The sequence below is a fragment of the Netta rufina genome (genome assembly GCF_964035555.1).
Source record: "Netta rufina genome assembly, chromosome: 2".
NCBI lineage: Eukaryota > Metazoa > Chordata > Aves > Anseriformes > Anatidae > Netta > Netta rufina.
In genome coordinates, this window is record NC_140124.1 from 57193824 (window position 1) to 57209597 (window position 15774).

At 38.4% G+C, this 15774-nt stretch overlaps 1 protein-coding gene across 1 annotated transcript in view; it reads left to right on the forward strand.

Annotated features, from left to right (window-relative positions):
- Positions 1 to 15774, forward strand: part of TPK1 (thiamin pyrophosphokinase 1) — a 316605-nt gene that overhangs the window by 244969 nt on the left and 55862 nt on the right. Inside the window, exon 7 of the mRNA XM_084306926.1 lies at positions 7318 to 7429. Coding sequence (XP_084163052.1) covers positions 7318 to 7429 — 112 coding nt within the window. The remainder of the gene's footprint in view (positions 1 to 7317; positions 7430 to 15774) is intronic.

A 15774-nucleotide genomic window follows, 5' to 3' on the forward strand; every position in this document is an offset into this window, starting at 1 on the left:
CTGAAATGCAAGGAAACTGAAGCTCTATCCATTATTAAAAGGCTGCACAAACAGACTTTCTCACACAAGTGCAACTCAGAAAGGAAGAAAGCAGAGTTCAGGATAGTACAGTATTCTGTCTCCCCACCACCTATTCCAAGAAAAAAAAATGGATTTGTGTGTAGACAATAATATTCATCTGACTACTACTGAAAATAGGGCGAAGGTGTAAAAAAAAGGGGGGAAAAAGTAGGAAAGGCCAGCTTGAAGAGTTTTTAATTATATTTGTTCTTCCTGACCTGAAAACCAGGTTCTTGAATTTCACAGGTGTAGAGAGAAGCAGTAATTCCAAGCACAAGGTCTGGGGTATAACTCTTCTTCAAAACCTGCTGCTATAAGGCAGAAACTATTCCCCCATCTACTAAGAATAGGTATGGTTTCTTATCCTGGGTTAATGCATATCTTTATAATAACAACAATTCCCTCCTGTAGCACAGAGATCTCTTGATCTCTGGGAGTGCTGAGAATTGTGTCTCAAAAGTTCCTGCTTTGCTACTTCAAGCCTCTTTCTTTTGTAGATAAGTGTGACAGTAACAGAGAGAAATCAGAGAAAAGAGAGAATTTGTGAAGTTTTCCTGCTCCATGCAAACAACTCTGCCCAGCAGTTTGTTTGCACCAAGGAAGAAATTACAAAGGACAGGCCTTTATGAATCTGTTAATCCTAATGTGAAGACCCCCGATATGAAATAAGTTCTACTTAAAAAAATGGTGGTATAAAAGAGGATTTATGGATTCGTGATTTGCAAGATCTTACAACATGTTAAAAAATAAAAATTAAAAAAAATGAGCATCCCATGGATGTAGATTGAGGAGTGGAAGAAACTAGTGATAGTGGCTAGTAGCCTACTGATCATTTTTCTTGATCATGAAGTAGAACTATGTACTCACATAAAAATCCTGTGTATTTTACATAGCATAAAAGTGCCTTCCAGCAATACTTGGTAATTCAGTGCTATGGAGAAGAAATAGTTTTTTTGCCACAAATTAGGTAAACACTGTCCTGTGTTTTAAATTAACTCCCACACTTCTCTTATTTTCCTTGGCATTAGAGAATGTAGCCTAGGTAGAAGAGATTATCTGAACAGAATGAGCAGTGACACTAAAGGTACGATAAACTAGTAGATAGTGAGAAAGATCATGCTGTAATTTTCATCACTTAGGAATTACAGAATATTAGTGCCCTTCCTTAGTAAAGGCCCCTCGAGACTGACAATTTAACTGCAACATTGCATAATAATTATACAGACAATATGAAATCTTCAGCAGCTTGTCTACTTTTTCCTCTTATCTGCAATCTATTATACTCTGTACGCTCATAAATGGGTATAAGGAAAATGGTTCTGATTTTTTTTCAAGGCATCACTAAAAATGCTAATTAAATCTGTAATGATGGGCCTGCTGAGGATAAGGCATCAAATTCACAAGCTCAAGGATAAAATGTCAGACTTGGCCAGTGTAAGCCTTGTTTGAATGTAAAGAACATCCAGACCGTTCTCGATTATCAGTTTCACTCAGCATTTGTGGTGTGCTTTGCATTGGTTTATGGCAGACTGAAAAAAATGTAGAATTCCACCTGTTTTTTCAACACAAGTTTCAATAGAATGAGCATTCCTTTGCAATTGCATTCAGAGTTGAACAGGAACAAGCATTTATGGCGTTTCTCAGTCTTTAAGTTACATCTGTGAAGAGAAATGAAACCACCAAAACTCCCTTTTAATGTAACTTCTGTATTTCCAGATATCTTATTTGCTTGATAAAGTGTTTTCATCCCTTCATTTGTGTGTGTGTTAGCAGTGTCTATGCTGCTGACAGTCTTAACAGCTTACCGTCTCCAGAGAAATATATTTCTGCATTTTTGCACCTGTGATTGCTGTTTTCTTGTCAGTCATGTAAGCTAGACTGCGGAAGATAGAAAGTAGTGAGTTGTTTTACTTACTCCTGCTGCAACAGGTAATGGGCAAACAGAGGATGCACCTCATGTGTTCGATTAAAACATGTCATCTTTGGATTACATGAGAAGTTTGCTCTCAGGAGGTTTTTACTAGGTCTTCAGAGAAAGTGTGTGAATGTGTAAAAGTGTGGGATCATTTGCTCTTTGTGGATAATTTGTATATTAGATATACAGTTGCAACCTCTTAAATGTATAACCTCGGGGTACAGTAAATCTATTCATTTTAGTGGCACTTACCTCCACAGGGATTTCTTTCTACACCCTTGTCATAAATTAGTTTGTAGCAGATGTATTCATTAATTGGGTCTATTAATGATTATAATTTATTCTCTCTGTACTGCCTGGGATTTTATTCACTGTAGAATTGTCATTTTATGAAGTGCTCCTCTTGAAGGGTAGGATTAATGGGGCTCTCTATTGTAAATGTCCATCCTTTTCAGTACAGGAGCGCTACCCACGTACGATAGGAAGTGTCAGCAGGATCGGGTCCAGAATTTTTAAATATTGTTTCAAAGTACAATAAATTTGTCGGGTTTTTGATTCATTTAAGCAGCCGTTGATATGATACACAAGAGCTTTTAGACACCTGAGTTTTCGTTGGAGCTGAGGATACTTCTATTTCAACAGTAACAAAAAGTTTTGTTCGCTCAGATAATGTGCTGGGAATAGCATGCAACTTGGCACTGTGTTAGGGTTACAATAAAATAGCTCTTCTTAAATACATCCGTTTGGGAAACTTAGCTGTATTTATCATGCCCAGAATCTCAACCTAAAAACTTTCATTATTGTTAAGGCAAGCACCTGCACAACTAATGATTAGTAGAAATATTTCTGAAACTTTATTTTTCTTTTATTGCCAATCATGGTATTTGATTTTAAACATAAATGTTCTCAGCTTGGTTTCGTCCTTGATTCTTTCCTCCTCCAATCTGCTGCAGTCCTTGGTGATGGTGTTAATTTCCACCCATTTGATTATTTTATCCAATAACTTTTTTTTTTTCTGCACCCAGATGTTTATATACTAAAACAGATTGTGGTTTTTGCCTTTTCCCTAGGTAACACTATGACATCTGTATTTAGGTTTTTGCTGTTGTTGTTGTTGTTTTCAAGCGTGTGCTGCCATCTATAGAGTAATCATTGAAAGAAAGACGGTATAAAAAGGCATTTTATTGAAAGATTACAGAAAACAAGATCTAGTCAGTGCAAGAGGTACCTTAGACCAGTTGGTCAGATCTCAAGAAATCTTGTTTCTCCATTGCCCCAGATGTCACAGTATGCACAGGTGAAAATACACCACTTATGACTTTTATGAGTTAAGTTATTCAGTAGATTTATTTCTACTGGACAAACTACCAGGGTAGCCTGAAAATTGGAGTAAGGTTGTTTTGTCCTCTAATCGTGTGACTGGTTCCTTTTCCTTCCTCATTACACTTCACCTCTCCTAGTCCTTCAGCAGTTTCCAAGATCTGTTTATTAAAATCTTTTCTTTCTTTCTTTCTTTCTTTCTTTCTTTCTTTCTTTCTTTCTTTCTTTCTTTCTTTCTTTCTTTCTTTCTTTCTTTCTTTCTTTCTTTCTTTCTTTCTTTCTTTCTTTCTTTTTCTCTCTTTCTCTCTTTCTACTTTCCTTTCCTTTTCTTTTCTTTTTTCTTTTCTTTTCTTTTCTTTTCTTTTCTTTTCTTTTCTTTTCTTTTCTTTTCTTTTCTTTTCTTTTCTTTTCTTTTCTTTTCTTTTCTTTTCTTTTCTTTTCTTTTCTTTTCTTTTCTTTTCTTTTCTTTTCTTTTCTTTTCTTTTCTTTTCTTTTTTCTTTTTTCTTTTTTCTTCCTTTTTCTCCCCTCCCTCCCTCCCTCCCTCCCTCCCTCCCTCCATTCTTTCCTTCCTTCCTTCCTTCCTTCCTTCCTTCCTTCCTTCCTTCCTTCCTTCCTTCCTTCCTTCCTTCCTTCCTTCCTTCCTTCCTTCCTTCCTTCCTTCCTTCCTTCCTTCCTTCCTTCCTTCCTTCCTTCCTTCTTTTCTTCCTTCCCTTTTTTTTTTTAATTTAATGTTGACTCCTTACTGATCCTCAGCATCTTGTTAACTGGCTTGATGTCTCTCTTCTGTGTCCAGCTCTAACCTGCCAGGTTCCAGGTTTTTCCCCTTTAGATCCCTCCAGAATGCACTACTGAGATCAGCTCCCATTATCTCTCTCTTTCATTGTGTTTTCTTGCTTGGCATCTATTTTATTGTATACATTTATTGCAATATGTTTGGACTTGAAAGCACTTGGATAAGTCATTTTCTTTATGCTTTTATGAAGTGCCAGCAGGCTACCTGAGCACGCATAGCATCTATCAGCATTTTTCTTGATATTGTTCACATGCTTTTGAGCTTGCAAGCTTTTGACTAAGGATTTTAGTGTGTTACAGTCTCAGATATGGTAGCATTAGGTATATGAGTTGTTTGCAATCAGGCTTCTATTCATTTTGCTTATGAGATGTGACAGAGAACAACTACAATGGTGTTAAGTCTTTCCTCAGCAACAAGTGTTGGAGTGAGGGGGTGTTTAACCACTACTATTTAAATGCTTTCTTATAACAGAAGACATCAGGATCAAAACAGAAGGTTTAACCTATATGGATGAAGCATTCTTAAAAATATCTTCTGACATTTTCTTCTTATTGCTGAACTTAGAAATTGATTTTATTTCCTGGCATGACAGACAAAATGAAGAAAAAAATCAATAATGACGATTGATCAATGTTTTTCAAAACTGACTTAATAAGATAAAAATCAATGCAGCTGTATTATTTGCCATTATTTTATCACCAGTAACATTCAAACATGGTAATATTTGATTCTTAAGTTAAAATGTGAAAATATTTCAGTTACCTCCTGCAGAGACAAAACACTTGAGCAGGGCAAGGGATTTATTTAGTCAAACTTTGGTTTTCTTCTTTAATCCTAATTTTGGAACTTTGAGTTCTGCAGAAACTGAACAAAGTTTTATATTTTAAGTCCCAGTATATAATTGTTCCTTTAATCACAGAGATTTAAATAGAACAAATTAATACTTGTATTTGCAAATTACAAGTTCTGAACCTCCTTTTCTCCTGCAAATAACAGTTCCATCTTCTGTGGTTTAAAGATCCGTACTTGCAAACTCCAGGATAAGCTTGGGCACCTAATTTCCCATGTGGCAGACTTGCTGTGCTTTGACTTTAGAGCCTTTCTGGACAAATGCATTAGCCGTTAATCTTTTTTGGCAAAAATTAGAAGTTCATTTGTTTTGTTTGTCTGTTTTTTCCCAATGATCATTTCCGTTTTCTGTCCCCACTTTCCCCAATAATAATAAGGTCCTTTGCTGATTTATTTTAAATAAATAAAGGTCTTAAAATCTGTCTTGCGTAATAACAGTAAACCAATCCCCAAGCCATGAGTCTGGCTTAACAGCTGAGAGGGTTTTTTTTTTACAAAAATAATCTTCATTTTAATATTTTAATTCCTGCCTACTTACTGGCTTGGATTTAGCCCTTTAGGCTCCTAGTTTGAAATTACTATTACTGTTGAGGGCTAGAAACTGGCCTTATTAGGGAAGAAAGTCAAGATTCTCACATAATCATGAGGAAACGTGAAATGGCGTTTTAGGGAAGTATCAAATATTGAAAGACTCTTAATACAGTCATGGATATTGGCAAGCCTCTGATAATGGCATCTTCTGTTTTAAAGATTTATTTCTTGAGAACAGAAAGACAGATTTCTACATAAATTTCTTATAGGTACGGATTCAATTCAGTAAGCTAGGCCAAAATGTCAGAAAATGAAAAATGCAAAGTTAATAATAGGTAGGCACAGTTTGAGTAATACAGAGCTTGATTAGGTTCTCTGTTGGGCCAGTTACTTTTACCTCTCTTTTTAATAGATGAATGCAGTGAGTTTTCTCCTCAGATAACCCTGAGCAGCAGCAATATGTACATTCATCAAGAACAGACAGTCCCACTCCTTTGTTCTCTCCTTCATCGGCGGCATCATTATAGACAATATCTGTGATTGCCTCATGAGAGAGCTTGCACTCGTACTTCTCCTCTCCTGTTCCTCCTCTCTCCATACAGCAAGAAAGAAGTAGCATGGCAGATTGCACAGCTAAAAGGTTATCAAGCCTGAATTTGTTACACCTCTGAATTTGGCAGGCAAGCATTCACAACCACTATAGGAATACATGGCTCATCACCACATGAAGCTGGACACCCTGAGAAGATAGATGATACTGGATTGGTTTTCATGTTGCCCTGCAAACAATCAAACAGGCGTAAGCTATGCAATCCAATACTCCCTAATTGACAGCTTTTCCAAGGTTCATTTGTTAACTGAGAGCATGACATGTATTGAAGTTGTTTCTTCATAATGCATTTGGCATTAACAGGAGAATCTGTCAAACACCTCAGATATCAGCATCTCGGTAATAAGATACTTTGCCTCCAGTCTTGACTTTCTAACTAGTGACTTTATATTTGCAGAGGCATTTAGAAGGAGACTATGAGAGGGCAGACAGGACACAAAGAAAAAAGTTTAAGTGCATTACCCAAATTAAAATCTGTGAGAAAGTATTTTTGCTGGTTTGGACATTTATGAGATTTATCCTTCAACTGTTTCTTTTTTCCTTTGTTATAAGACCTTGGTTTCTTGCTTAGTAACATACTCACTGAATAATGCATTGGGGTTCAGAGTTGTTTTTTTTTTATTTTGGTAGATTAAAAAATAGGCAGATCTGATTTTATTTGTAGCAATGAAGAATTTGTGTACAAAAGACATGCTCAAGGATTTAACTTGCCTGTGGATCCACAAGAGAATAAAACCCCAAAGAAACCCATATTTCTAACAAATCTTAACCTTCCTCCAGATGAAGCTCATGTTTGTTTGAAAGAATGAATTACCTATGCAGAAAAGACCAGAGGATGATTTTTCCACTGATCTTGTCACTTTTTTTTCATCTGCTATTGTAGCTAGTCATAATAAACAAATTAGTTTCTTGAAATAAAAACTGCCAGGACTCTGAAATCTAGCTTTTTCTCTCCATTCTGTGGAAGATTTCCACTATCTGCTCTTCACTGGGACTGTTTATATGCTGATATCTGGAAGATGTTCACCTGGGGTCTTTGAGTACTTTGCAAAAGCTTGGCCACAAACCTGTTGTCATTAATAGCTGCCACTTTTCATATGTGCCATAATGATGGATACAAGTTGAATTTCCCTTAGGTGTCCAAAAAAAAAAAAAAATGTGTCTTAACTTCACTTGGCTGTTGTTACTCTGTGTAAGCGTGTTACTCTGCACTGACCTCGGGCCTTTCTGCGTTGCAGGGCAAGCACGAGCTACGAGTGGACACGGGACTGGAAGGCGCCTGGTGCGGCCTCATCCCTGTTGGGAACCCCTGTGACAGTGTCACCACCACCGGCCTCAAGTGGAACCTCAGTAAGTCGGGTGCCTCCTGGGTGGTGGGTTTGTCATCACAGCTGCACGCCTCCACACCACTGGCTCACCTGGCCTTTACACCGGCCTCGATGTGCCGAAGGGGTTTGGGTGTTTGCAAGGCAGAGAGTGGCACTGGATCCCTGCCAGGCCATTTGTTTCTAGAAGTGAATTTTAAAAAAAAAAAAAAAAAAGGGAGTTATATTTAAAACTGAGATTTCACAGGCAGAAATGTGTTTTCCATTTGAGAGTCATTGTGCTGTTTTAATAGAGCATTTGTTGGGGTCATGATACATTACCATCTTGATACATTGCCCTCCAGGGAGGGGAAGCTGCAAGTGCCTAACTCCTAGTTAAAAGCACTGAAGTTAAAACAGACAAATAATAACGTGATACAGATTATTAAAGCCACGTCACTTCCCCTGAGATGCTTTATGTATATTGTCTTTTTGTCAGCTCTGAATAAGAACATCTTTTTCTTTTTTGGAATGAGTCCAGAGGAGAGCCATGAGACTGATCGGAGAGCTGGAGCACCTCTCCTGTGAAGAGAGGCTGAGGGAACTGGGGTTGTTCAGCCTGGAGAAGAGAAGGCCCCAGGGAGGCCTTAGAGTGGCCTGACAGTTCCTAAAGGGGGCTACAGGAAGGCTGGAGAGGGACTCTTTGTCAGGGACTATAGTGACAGAACAAGGGGGAATGGCTTTAAACTAAAAGAGGGTTTAGATTAGATACTTGGAATAAATTCTTCACTATGAGGGTGGTGAGGCACTGGCACAGGTTGCCCAGAGAAACTGTGGCTGCCCCATCCCTGGAGGTGTTCAAGGCCAGGCTGGATGGGGCTTTGGGCAACCTGGTCTGGTGGGAGGTGTCCCTGCCCATGGGAGGGAGCTTGAAACAAGGTGATCTTCAAGGTCCCTTCCAACCCAACCCATTCTGTGATTCTATGGTACTTTTTCTCATTCTAAAGTGGGAAAAGTGTGTTTGATCTGGAACTGGGACATCTATCTGTAGAGAAAAGAAGTTTCTTCATAAACAAATAAAAGATATAATCATCCACCTGCTCTCTCTTCCCACACTGAGTCATTCAGACTGAATATACTGAAGAAAATAGATTTTTTTTTTTAAGATAGAGTTTCATTAGAACTTAAGGGAAGCAAAGCAGTAATTTTCATGCTCTGATTTTGCAGTCTGCTGTACATGACCAGACTTGAGAGCTATTATTCCATGTAGAAAGTGTAGAAAGGGCACGTGGTTGTCACCATTTGCCGAGCATTGCCCCTGTTGACAGATGATTAATCTGAGGCTTACCCACTGTGCTGGCCAGCAGCCTGTGTGCTAGTCTGGGGAGTGTCTTGTTCCACGGAGCATTTGAGTATGTGAAATTAAGTAGTATGATGAAAGATACAAATATGGCATTAATTTCAGGATATGAGAGACTTGCCAGATGGAGGGATGGAGAGCTGTCTGGCTAGTGATGTTTTTATTCTCTTAAACTTGATTGTGAGAGCTAAATGTATGCTGTAAGGGACAGTTCTCTTAAGTTGAAAAAGTCAAATATTTTCATTTGTACTGATAAGTACAGTTGACAAGTAAGTTACTGAATCTTCATCTGCTCCTCTCCTGTGGAGCAATGAATTTTATGCCCTGTCGCGCTGAGGGACTACCCATTTCTCAGTGAATTTTCTGCCCTGCAGAGTGAGGTGAAGGAAGCTCAAACCAGCCTTACATTAATGAAGAGAACATCTTTGAAGCTTTTATCACTCTGTAAAAGGCTGTGAATCAAAATGTGGTGGACTCTGTGAGGCTACAGTCCTTTCTTGGGGTTTTAATTGATTAGTTTAAAAAAGGGTTATTTTTTAGATACATCAGATTTTTTGGAGTTTAATGTCATAAATTTAATCAGTTTTACAAGATACTGATTAGAAAGATGGTAATTTTAAAGATGGTCTGTCTGCTATCACAAGTTACATGGCTTTGTTACTCCTGACATCATGATTTGCCTTCATCTGTTGAAACTAAATGTCACCCTATACCAAAAAAAAAGAGATTTTTGTTCTTTCAAACAAAGTTTTTCACACATCCTTAAGAAGAAGGGATCTTCTAGTCTACCTGTACCAGTTTGAGGGGAACACGAGGTGCAGTGATAAAAATAGTAATAGTTCATATCTAGGATTGGCTTGAGAAGTCAGTTTCTTCAATGTTTAGCATTCTAATTATGCTGTATTAGACTTCCTTGGTTTCCTAAGAGGCATAGCTAGGTATGGACCTACTGGGATTTTCATTACACTTAATTCAGTCTTTATTTTTTATGGAAGACACAAAAAAGTATTTAAGTGACTGTTGTTTTGTGCTAACGTGACACCAACATCCCTTCTTCTCCCAGTCGTTGTTGTTCTCCATCACTTACAGGAAACCTCAGACATTTACTGTGTTTTCCTTAGTGATGTGTACACTGCATCCTGTTACAGGCTACACTTTCAGCCTCAGTATTTGCGTTTCTCACAGGTCGTAAATGAAGGAACTATTTCTCTGCATTATCATCACAGATAAATAAAACCAAAAATAACCTGGTATTCCTTTAAGATATTTAATCTATCTGAGACACCAAAGCCATTACAACCTGAAATTGATCTTGTTCCTGGGTGACTGGAGCTAAACTTTACTCATCCAAATACAAATTTTGAATCACGTTACCGTTCAGGTATTGATGAAACAAATGGAAGTGTAGTTGCATCCTCAAAAGGGAAACCAGTATCTCAAATAGAGCATGTCATTAATTGTGACTCAGATTATTTTTGTCCTAGTAAATAAGCCTTATATTCAGGTAATGTAAGTTTGATATTAGCTTATATTGTGTTCCTGGCTTTTGTGCTGCCTTCTGCCATTACTTATAAAACTGTTAGTCCTCCTGTAATTTGCAATGGAGAGAAGTGAAGGCTCATCTGGCAAAAAAAGGGAATGAGAAGACATTGAAGTCTGACCTGGATATCTGCACTGTTGCTGGCATCTGGGATCAGTAGTGCTTTCCCTGTTTGCTTATTAATGGCATTTTTATGACACAGTTTCATAAACCTCAGTGAATGAAGTGATTTGGTTATAAATTCATATTTTGGTGTGTAAATCATGGAAGAAAGTTTCAATCCAAACATGATATGACAAGTCTTTTTCCCCATTTTGTCATGGAATTAATAGAACATGATCTAACAAATTAGTGTAATTAGTGGTTTTTTTAATAATAATAATAATAATAATAATAATTTTTGAGTCCTAAAAATATTGTTAAGTTCTTTGGTTGTAAACTATTTTCAGAATTTTGGTTCTGTCTGAACAGTCAAAAAATGGTATGTTAGGTGTGAGGGAAGCCCTCATTTTTGCAAGCAATAATTTCCAGCAACTCAACATTAAGTAACACTGCAGTGAAAGAAAGAGCTGGCTTTGCGTCAAGGTTTTTAATGTTTAACAAAGATTTCTCTCTGAGCATATCTGGATTACTCTGCTGATTAAAATGTGTAAAACCTTCAACGGGTAGTCAAACGTTATCTGTGTCTAATCTACAGGTGCTGTCATGAGACTTCATAGCGTCTGAATAGAAAAAGACAAGGATAAATGCCTAAGACGGAAGCTGTATTGGGGTTGCAAGTAGGATACCAAGGCCCTCACTTTAATGGCTGAATTAGATAAACCTGAAATCTGTAAATTATTCTGCCAGCTCAGAAACAAATGCACTTGATGTCTTGATTATACTTTTAATATTGCAGAATTCAGTACTTTTGTGTTTCTGTGTGAGGATGCAGTATGTATGCATGCTTTTATGCATGCTTGTCTTAGTTGCCAAAAACAGAACGTTCATTTGTTTTAGTTCTTATTTTATGGGTGAAAGAACTTGGAGAATAAAGTGGAAAATTGATTAGAGAAAATATTTTTATCCATACTTGCTATTGTGCAGCACACATTCAGAACACATTATAAACATATTCTTTCCATTCCCAAAGGGATACAGATCTCTCCTCTATTAAAATCTGATTTACAGCACAGGAATCAGATAATGCTTTATATGGTTTGACTCACCTGGCTGCTTGCTGATAACAGTTCCCATGCCTAATAAATAAATAAAGAAAAATCCAATAATGCCAGAATTACCCAGCATTCTTATTTACGTCCTCAGTGGTGCTTTCATGGAACTTGAATGAGAATGAAGGTAGAAATCAGCTGCAATGTTCACCATAGAAGAGGTTGGAGGGTAATGGTAGACTTTTCTCAGAAATGGTTCCTTTTCTAGTAAATTACTGTAGAAAATAATCTCACCAGCTAATTTACTCTTCATCCCTCTGGCCTTTGATATGCTGTATGTCATGCCTGTACTGAAAATATCAGCATATAGATACATATAAATGTGTGTGTATGTGATTGTGCTTTCCAGATAATTTTCATGCAAATTGGCTTCTTTAGGCAGGAAGTTAAATTGCTGTAAAATGCTGCCATTCAAAAGAATGCCAGTCATTTCACTTCAAATGGCAATAGCAATAACAACAGGAGGAAGACCTTCTTCCTCGAACTGTAGCAGCAGAGCATCCACTAACAACTAACTTCACAGGTACAAAAACAGGATTCAAAATCCTTTTGATGCTGTTTACATTGCTAGTAGAAGTAAAATGTTTGCACTGTTTTTCCACTACATTGGGGTTGTGTTGACATTGGGCATCGCAGATGGGACAAACAGGTTGCAAAAGCAATGGGTTTTTATGTTTTAGGATAAATGCAGAGACTAAAAGATGAAAGAAAAGAACTAACTCCTTAAGGAAAAAAAGAATCAGAGAGTGAGGGACGATTCTGGAAAGGGCAATAAATAAAGACGAACATCTATGCATCTAGCAAAGCTGTTTCTGTAAGCACTCTAACCTGTTTCATAACTGAAATAGTGTATATGGCACGCTTTGCTGCCCCAGTTCATTCTGAGTAAGGAAAACTAAGCAGCACTTGAAGGAGGAGGTCCATTTTCAGCAGCAAAGTAAAAAGCTTCACAGCTGAATTCCCCTCTGCTTCACACTGTTCCCCTCTGCTTTCCTGTCCTTCCATTTCTTCTCATTCTTCACTGGTAGAAGACTTCCCAGTCCATCAACTGGGATCTGTCCACAGAGCTTTGATAATTTATCTTTTCCCTATTTATTGCACTGCTAAGACCCTGGGTAGTGCAGTGACAGAAATGATGCTGCTGCTCCTAAAGCTTTGGGCGTTTTTGACCTTTTGCAAGCTATTTGCCTGCAGGAGTGCTGCTGTCTGCCTTCCAGGGTCACATCATTTATTACAAGGCAAGGCCTGCTGAAATACTTTTCCAACAAAGCAGATGTTCTGATGGTGGCAGCCTGGCATCCCACTGGGTTACTGCAAGTCAGCAAAGGCAACAGTGAGGGCATTGCTTAGCATTGCATGAAATGATTTTGAACCAGAAAGATCATTTGGCATACGTTAGAGGAGCGATGAACAGAGCTCAGTTGGGCTCAGCCCCTAAAGCTGTACTTGCATCTTTTCCTGGACAGCAGCTCAAAACCTCGGTCAAACTTTGTGAAGGGACTTGAGGTGAGGATCTCCTGAAGTTCTTCCTGTCACACTTTCAGTGCATTTCCATAGATTTCAACAAATGTTTGGAGTTAGTGGGAGGGAGATTTGGTTCCAGCTCTTCTGTGGCAGGGTCCTGGCATTCAATTTGGAAAGGCAGTTTTAACATGATAAACCTGCATGCTCTTCCAGATCACACTGTTTGGAGACATTACTGATGTAGGACTCCACTTACAGAAAGATTCATGAGTACTCTGGATCTGAACTGAAACCAGCACTAAGTTTAGCCCATCCTTCTCTAAAAGCACATGGGAGTGTATATGTGATCCTTCCACAGAACAGTGCCAGGCAGCAATTGCCAGGAAGGGAATGGAATATTAAAAAAAAAAAAAGAAAAAAAAACCTACAGAGAGTTCTCCATCATAGCTGTGTACCAAGCAGATGGCTCTCCACAGCCTAAGACCATCCTGAAGTAAACTCAAGGCACTTATTTATCTTTAACTATGTTACCATGGCACACTGCAACTGCACAATTTAATTTCATCATTAATAATAGAGGTGAGAAGATTGTCATGAGTGCAAAACACTTTTTTTTTCCCTTGCATCCCCTCTTTTACTTCAGTCCCTTCTGCTAATGGAAATGTGATTTGGAGTTATGAAACAATAGGTGCACTGGCTCAGCCCAATTTTGGTACAGACAGTCCCCATCTCTTCAGTTGCAGCTGATTAGTAAGGATACTAAAGTCACATGAAAATCAGAAATAACCTGCTGCTGCTAAAGGGTAGGAACTGTAAACACTGAGCACCTTTCTGGGGAAGAGAGAGCTCTGCAGGGAGCTACCATTTAGATTGATGTGAATGCACGGTAATTCTATGGATTTCAATGGTGGCTCTGAAATCTCATCAGTGGTTGCAGAAGCAGAATTGGTCCAAGAAAGAGACCTTTGAGTTTATACTAAAGGCATTTAATTCTAAAGGCATTCTCATCAGTCAACCTGCCCATATGGATATTGGGAAATCATCTCATTTGGACAATTGCAGAGGCAAAGCTGAAACATCATGGTGTGCTTGAATGAAAGTCTGTGAAAAATTGGCCAGAGTGCAAATGCTCATTTGTCATATCCCTTGCAAATATGCTTTAATTGTTTTCATATTTAAATGCCCAGAATCAGCCATAATGAATGTAAATGTCACACTACCGAGAGATTTCCAACACAAGAAAGCTCTCTGAGGCGTGTGGTGAGTTATTGCCAGTTCCCAATGTTCTCTGCAGAACCGCAAAAGGGCAAGGACCAGTAGGAGGAGACATCAATCATGTCTGGCATCTCCTAGAGTTTTAAAAGTATATTTTAAAAAATGGGATGTATTTGTTTGTGGTGGCTCAGTTAACAAGCAAATGTGATGCTTGGATTTTTGGGGGGTTTTTCATGTAGTTAGCAGAACTGACTCCTGCTTTCCAATTTAGTAGATAGCAGTGTATGTTATTTATCTCTTCTCCCCAAAAACGTGACACTGGGGGAATTCCTCTGCAGTGATCTGTTCCTGTATCTTAATGACAAGCAGTTCTATTCCCTCTACTGTGCCTCAATTCTTCATTCGCTGCACCTTTTACAAATACATCACACACTGTTCCTGAGGGGCCTTTTTCTCTACCAGTTTTTGTCACTAGATGTTTGTGGAAAAGCAGAAGGGGTGGTTTTTTCCTTTCTGTGGTATGAAGTTCTGGAGAGGATGGAAGTCTGGTGGATGCCATCGCTGACTGCTGAATACTTCAAAAAAGTTATGTTTTGGCTGTGAGTTGTTTATGGCATCCCGATGTATAATTAATCAGCCAGTAACAACTAACTGTAATCAGTGTGTTCTGGAACTATTAATTTTAGATGTACATACCAATTACAGACCACTAGGCAAATCTGTTTTTTCCAGGTGAGTTGGAAAATACAAATTTGTAATAGATGTATACATGTCTTACTGCAGCATCTCTTGAGCCATGCATATACATGGGGGAATCAGGGCAACAACAGGAAAGGAACGAGAAAAGAGAAACAGAGAGGGAAAACCAGGATGCTAGGAGATCGCATTTGGGAGTAGAGACATGTTTTGGAGAGAAGGAAGGACAGATAACATCAAAATATGGGAAGATATGAGCACAGAGATTGAGAAAATAAAAATGGGTGTTTTAAGTAGACAGTTGACATACTTGCTTTTGAAACCCTGAATTGAGGACAGCATTTCTCAGTCTTGTTATTTCTCTGCTGTAGCAATCCCTCTTTTTCCACGGCAGTCCAGGGATAACAACCTACTTCTGCTGTCAGTAGACTGGTCAGCGCAGGTGACACATGCCTGTCGACAAGATTTGCTGGGTATTGATCCAATGACGAGAGATGGCATTAGTCATTTGACTTAAAAACAAGAAGGAAAACTTTCTCTCACTTGCGCTTTTAGGGCTACTAATTCAAGAGTTGTCTATAATTTTACTCCAAGCAAGTGCATTATCAACATGCACGTCAGACATTTGTTTTTCACAGCACTTGAGTGCGCTGCTCAGCACCCTTACGTTCCTGAGGGCTCCACCTGGTCCTGCAAAACACAGGATACTCAGAAGTGAAACTTCATCTCCAAGACACCCACCGTTGTCATTAATTTGTTACTTTGCTCTGGAGTGTTTGGACAGGTGCAATGGCATTATCAGTTCTGTTGTACTGAGCACCACAGAGAAGTCTGTGAGCATTTTAATATGCGCACATTCAGTGCAGTTTAAATCTATGTAGTAAATAAGGAATAAAGCCCTATAA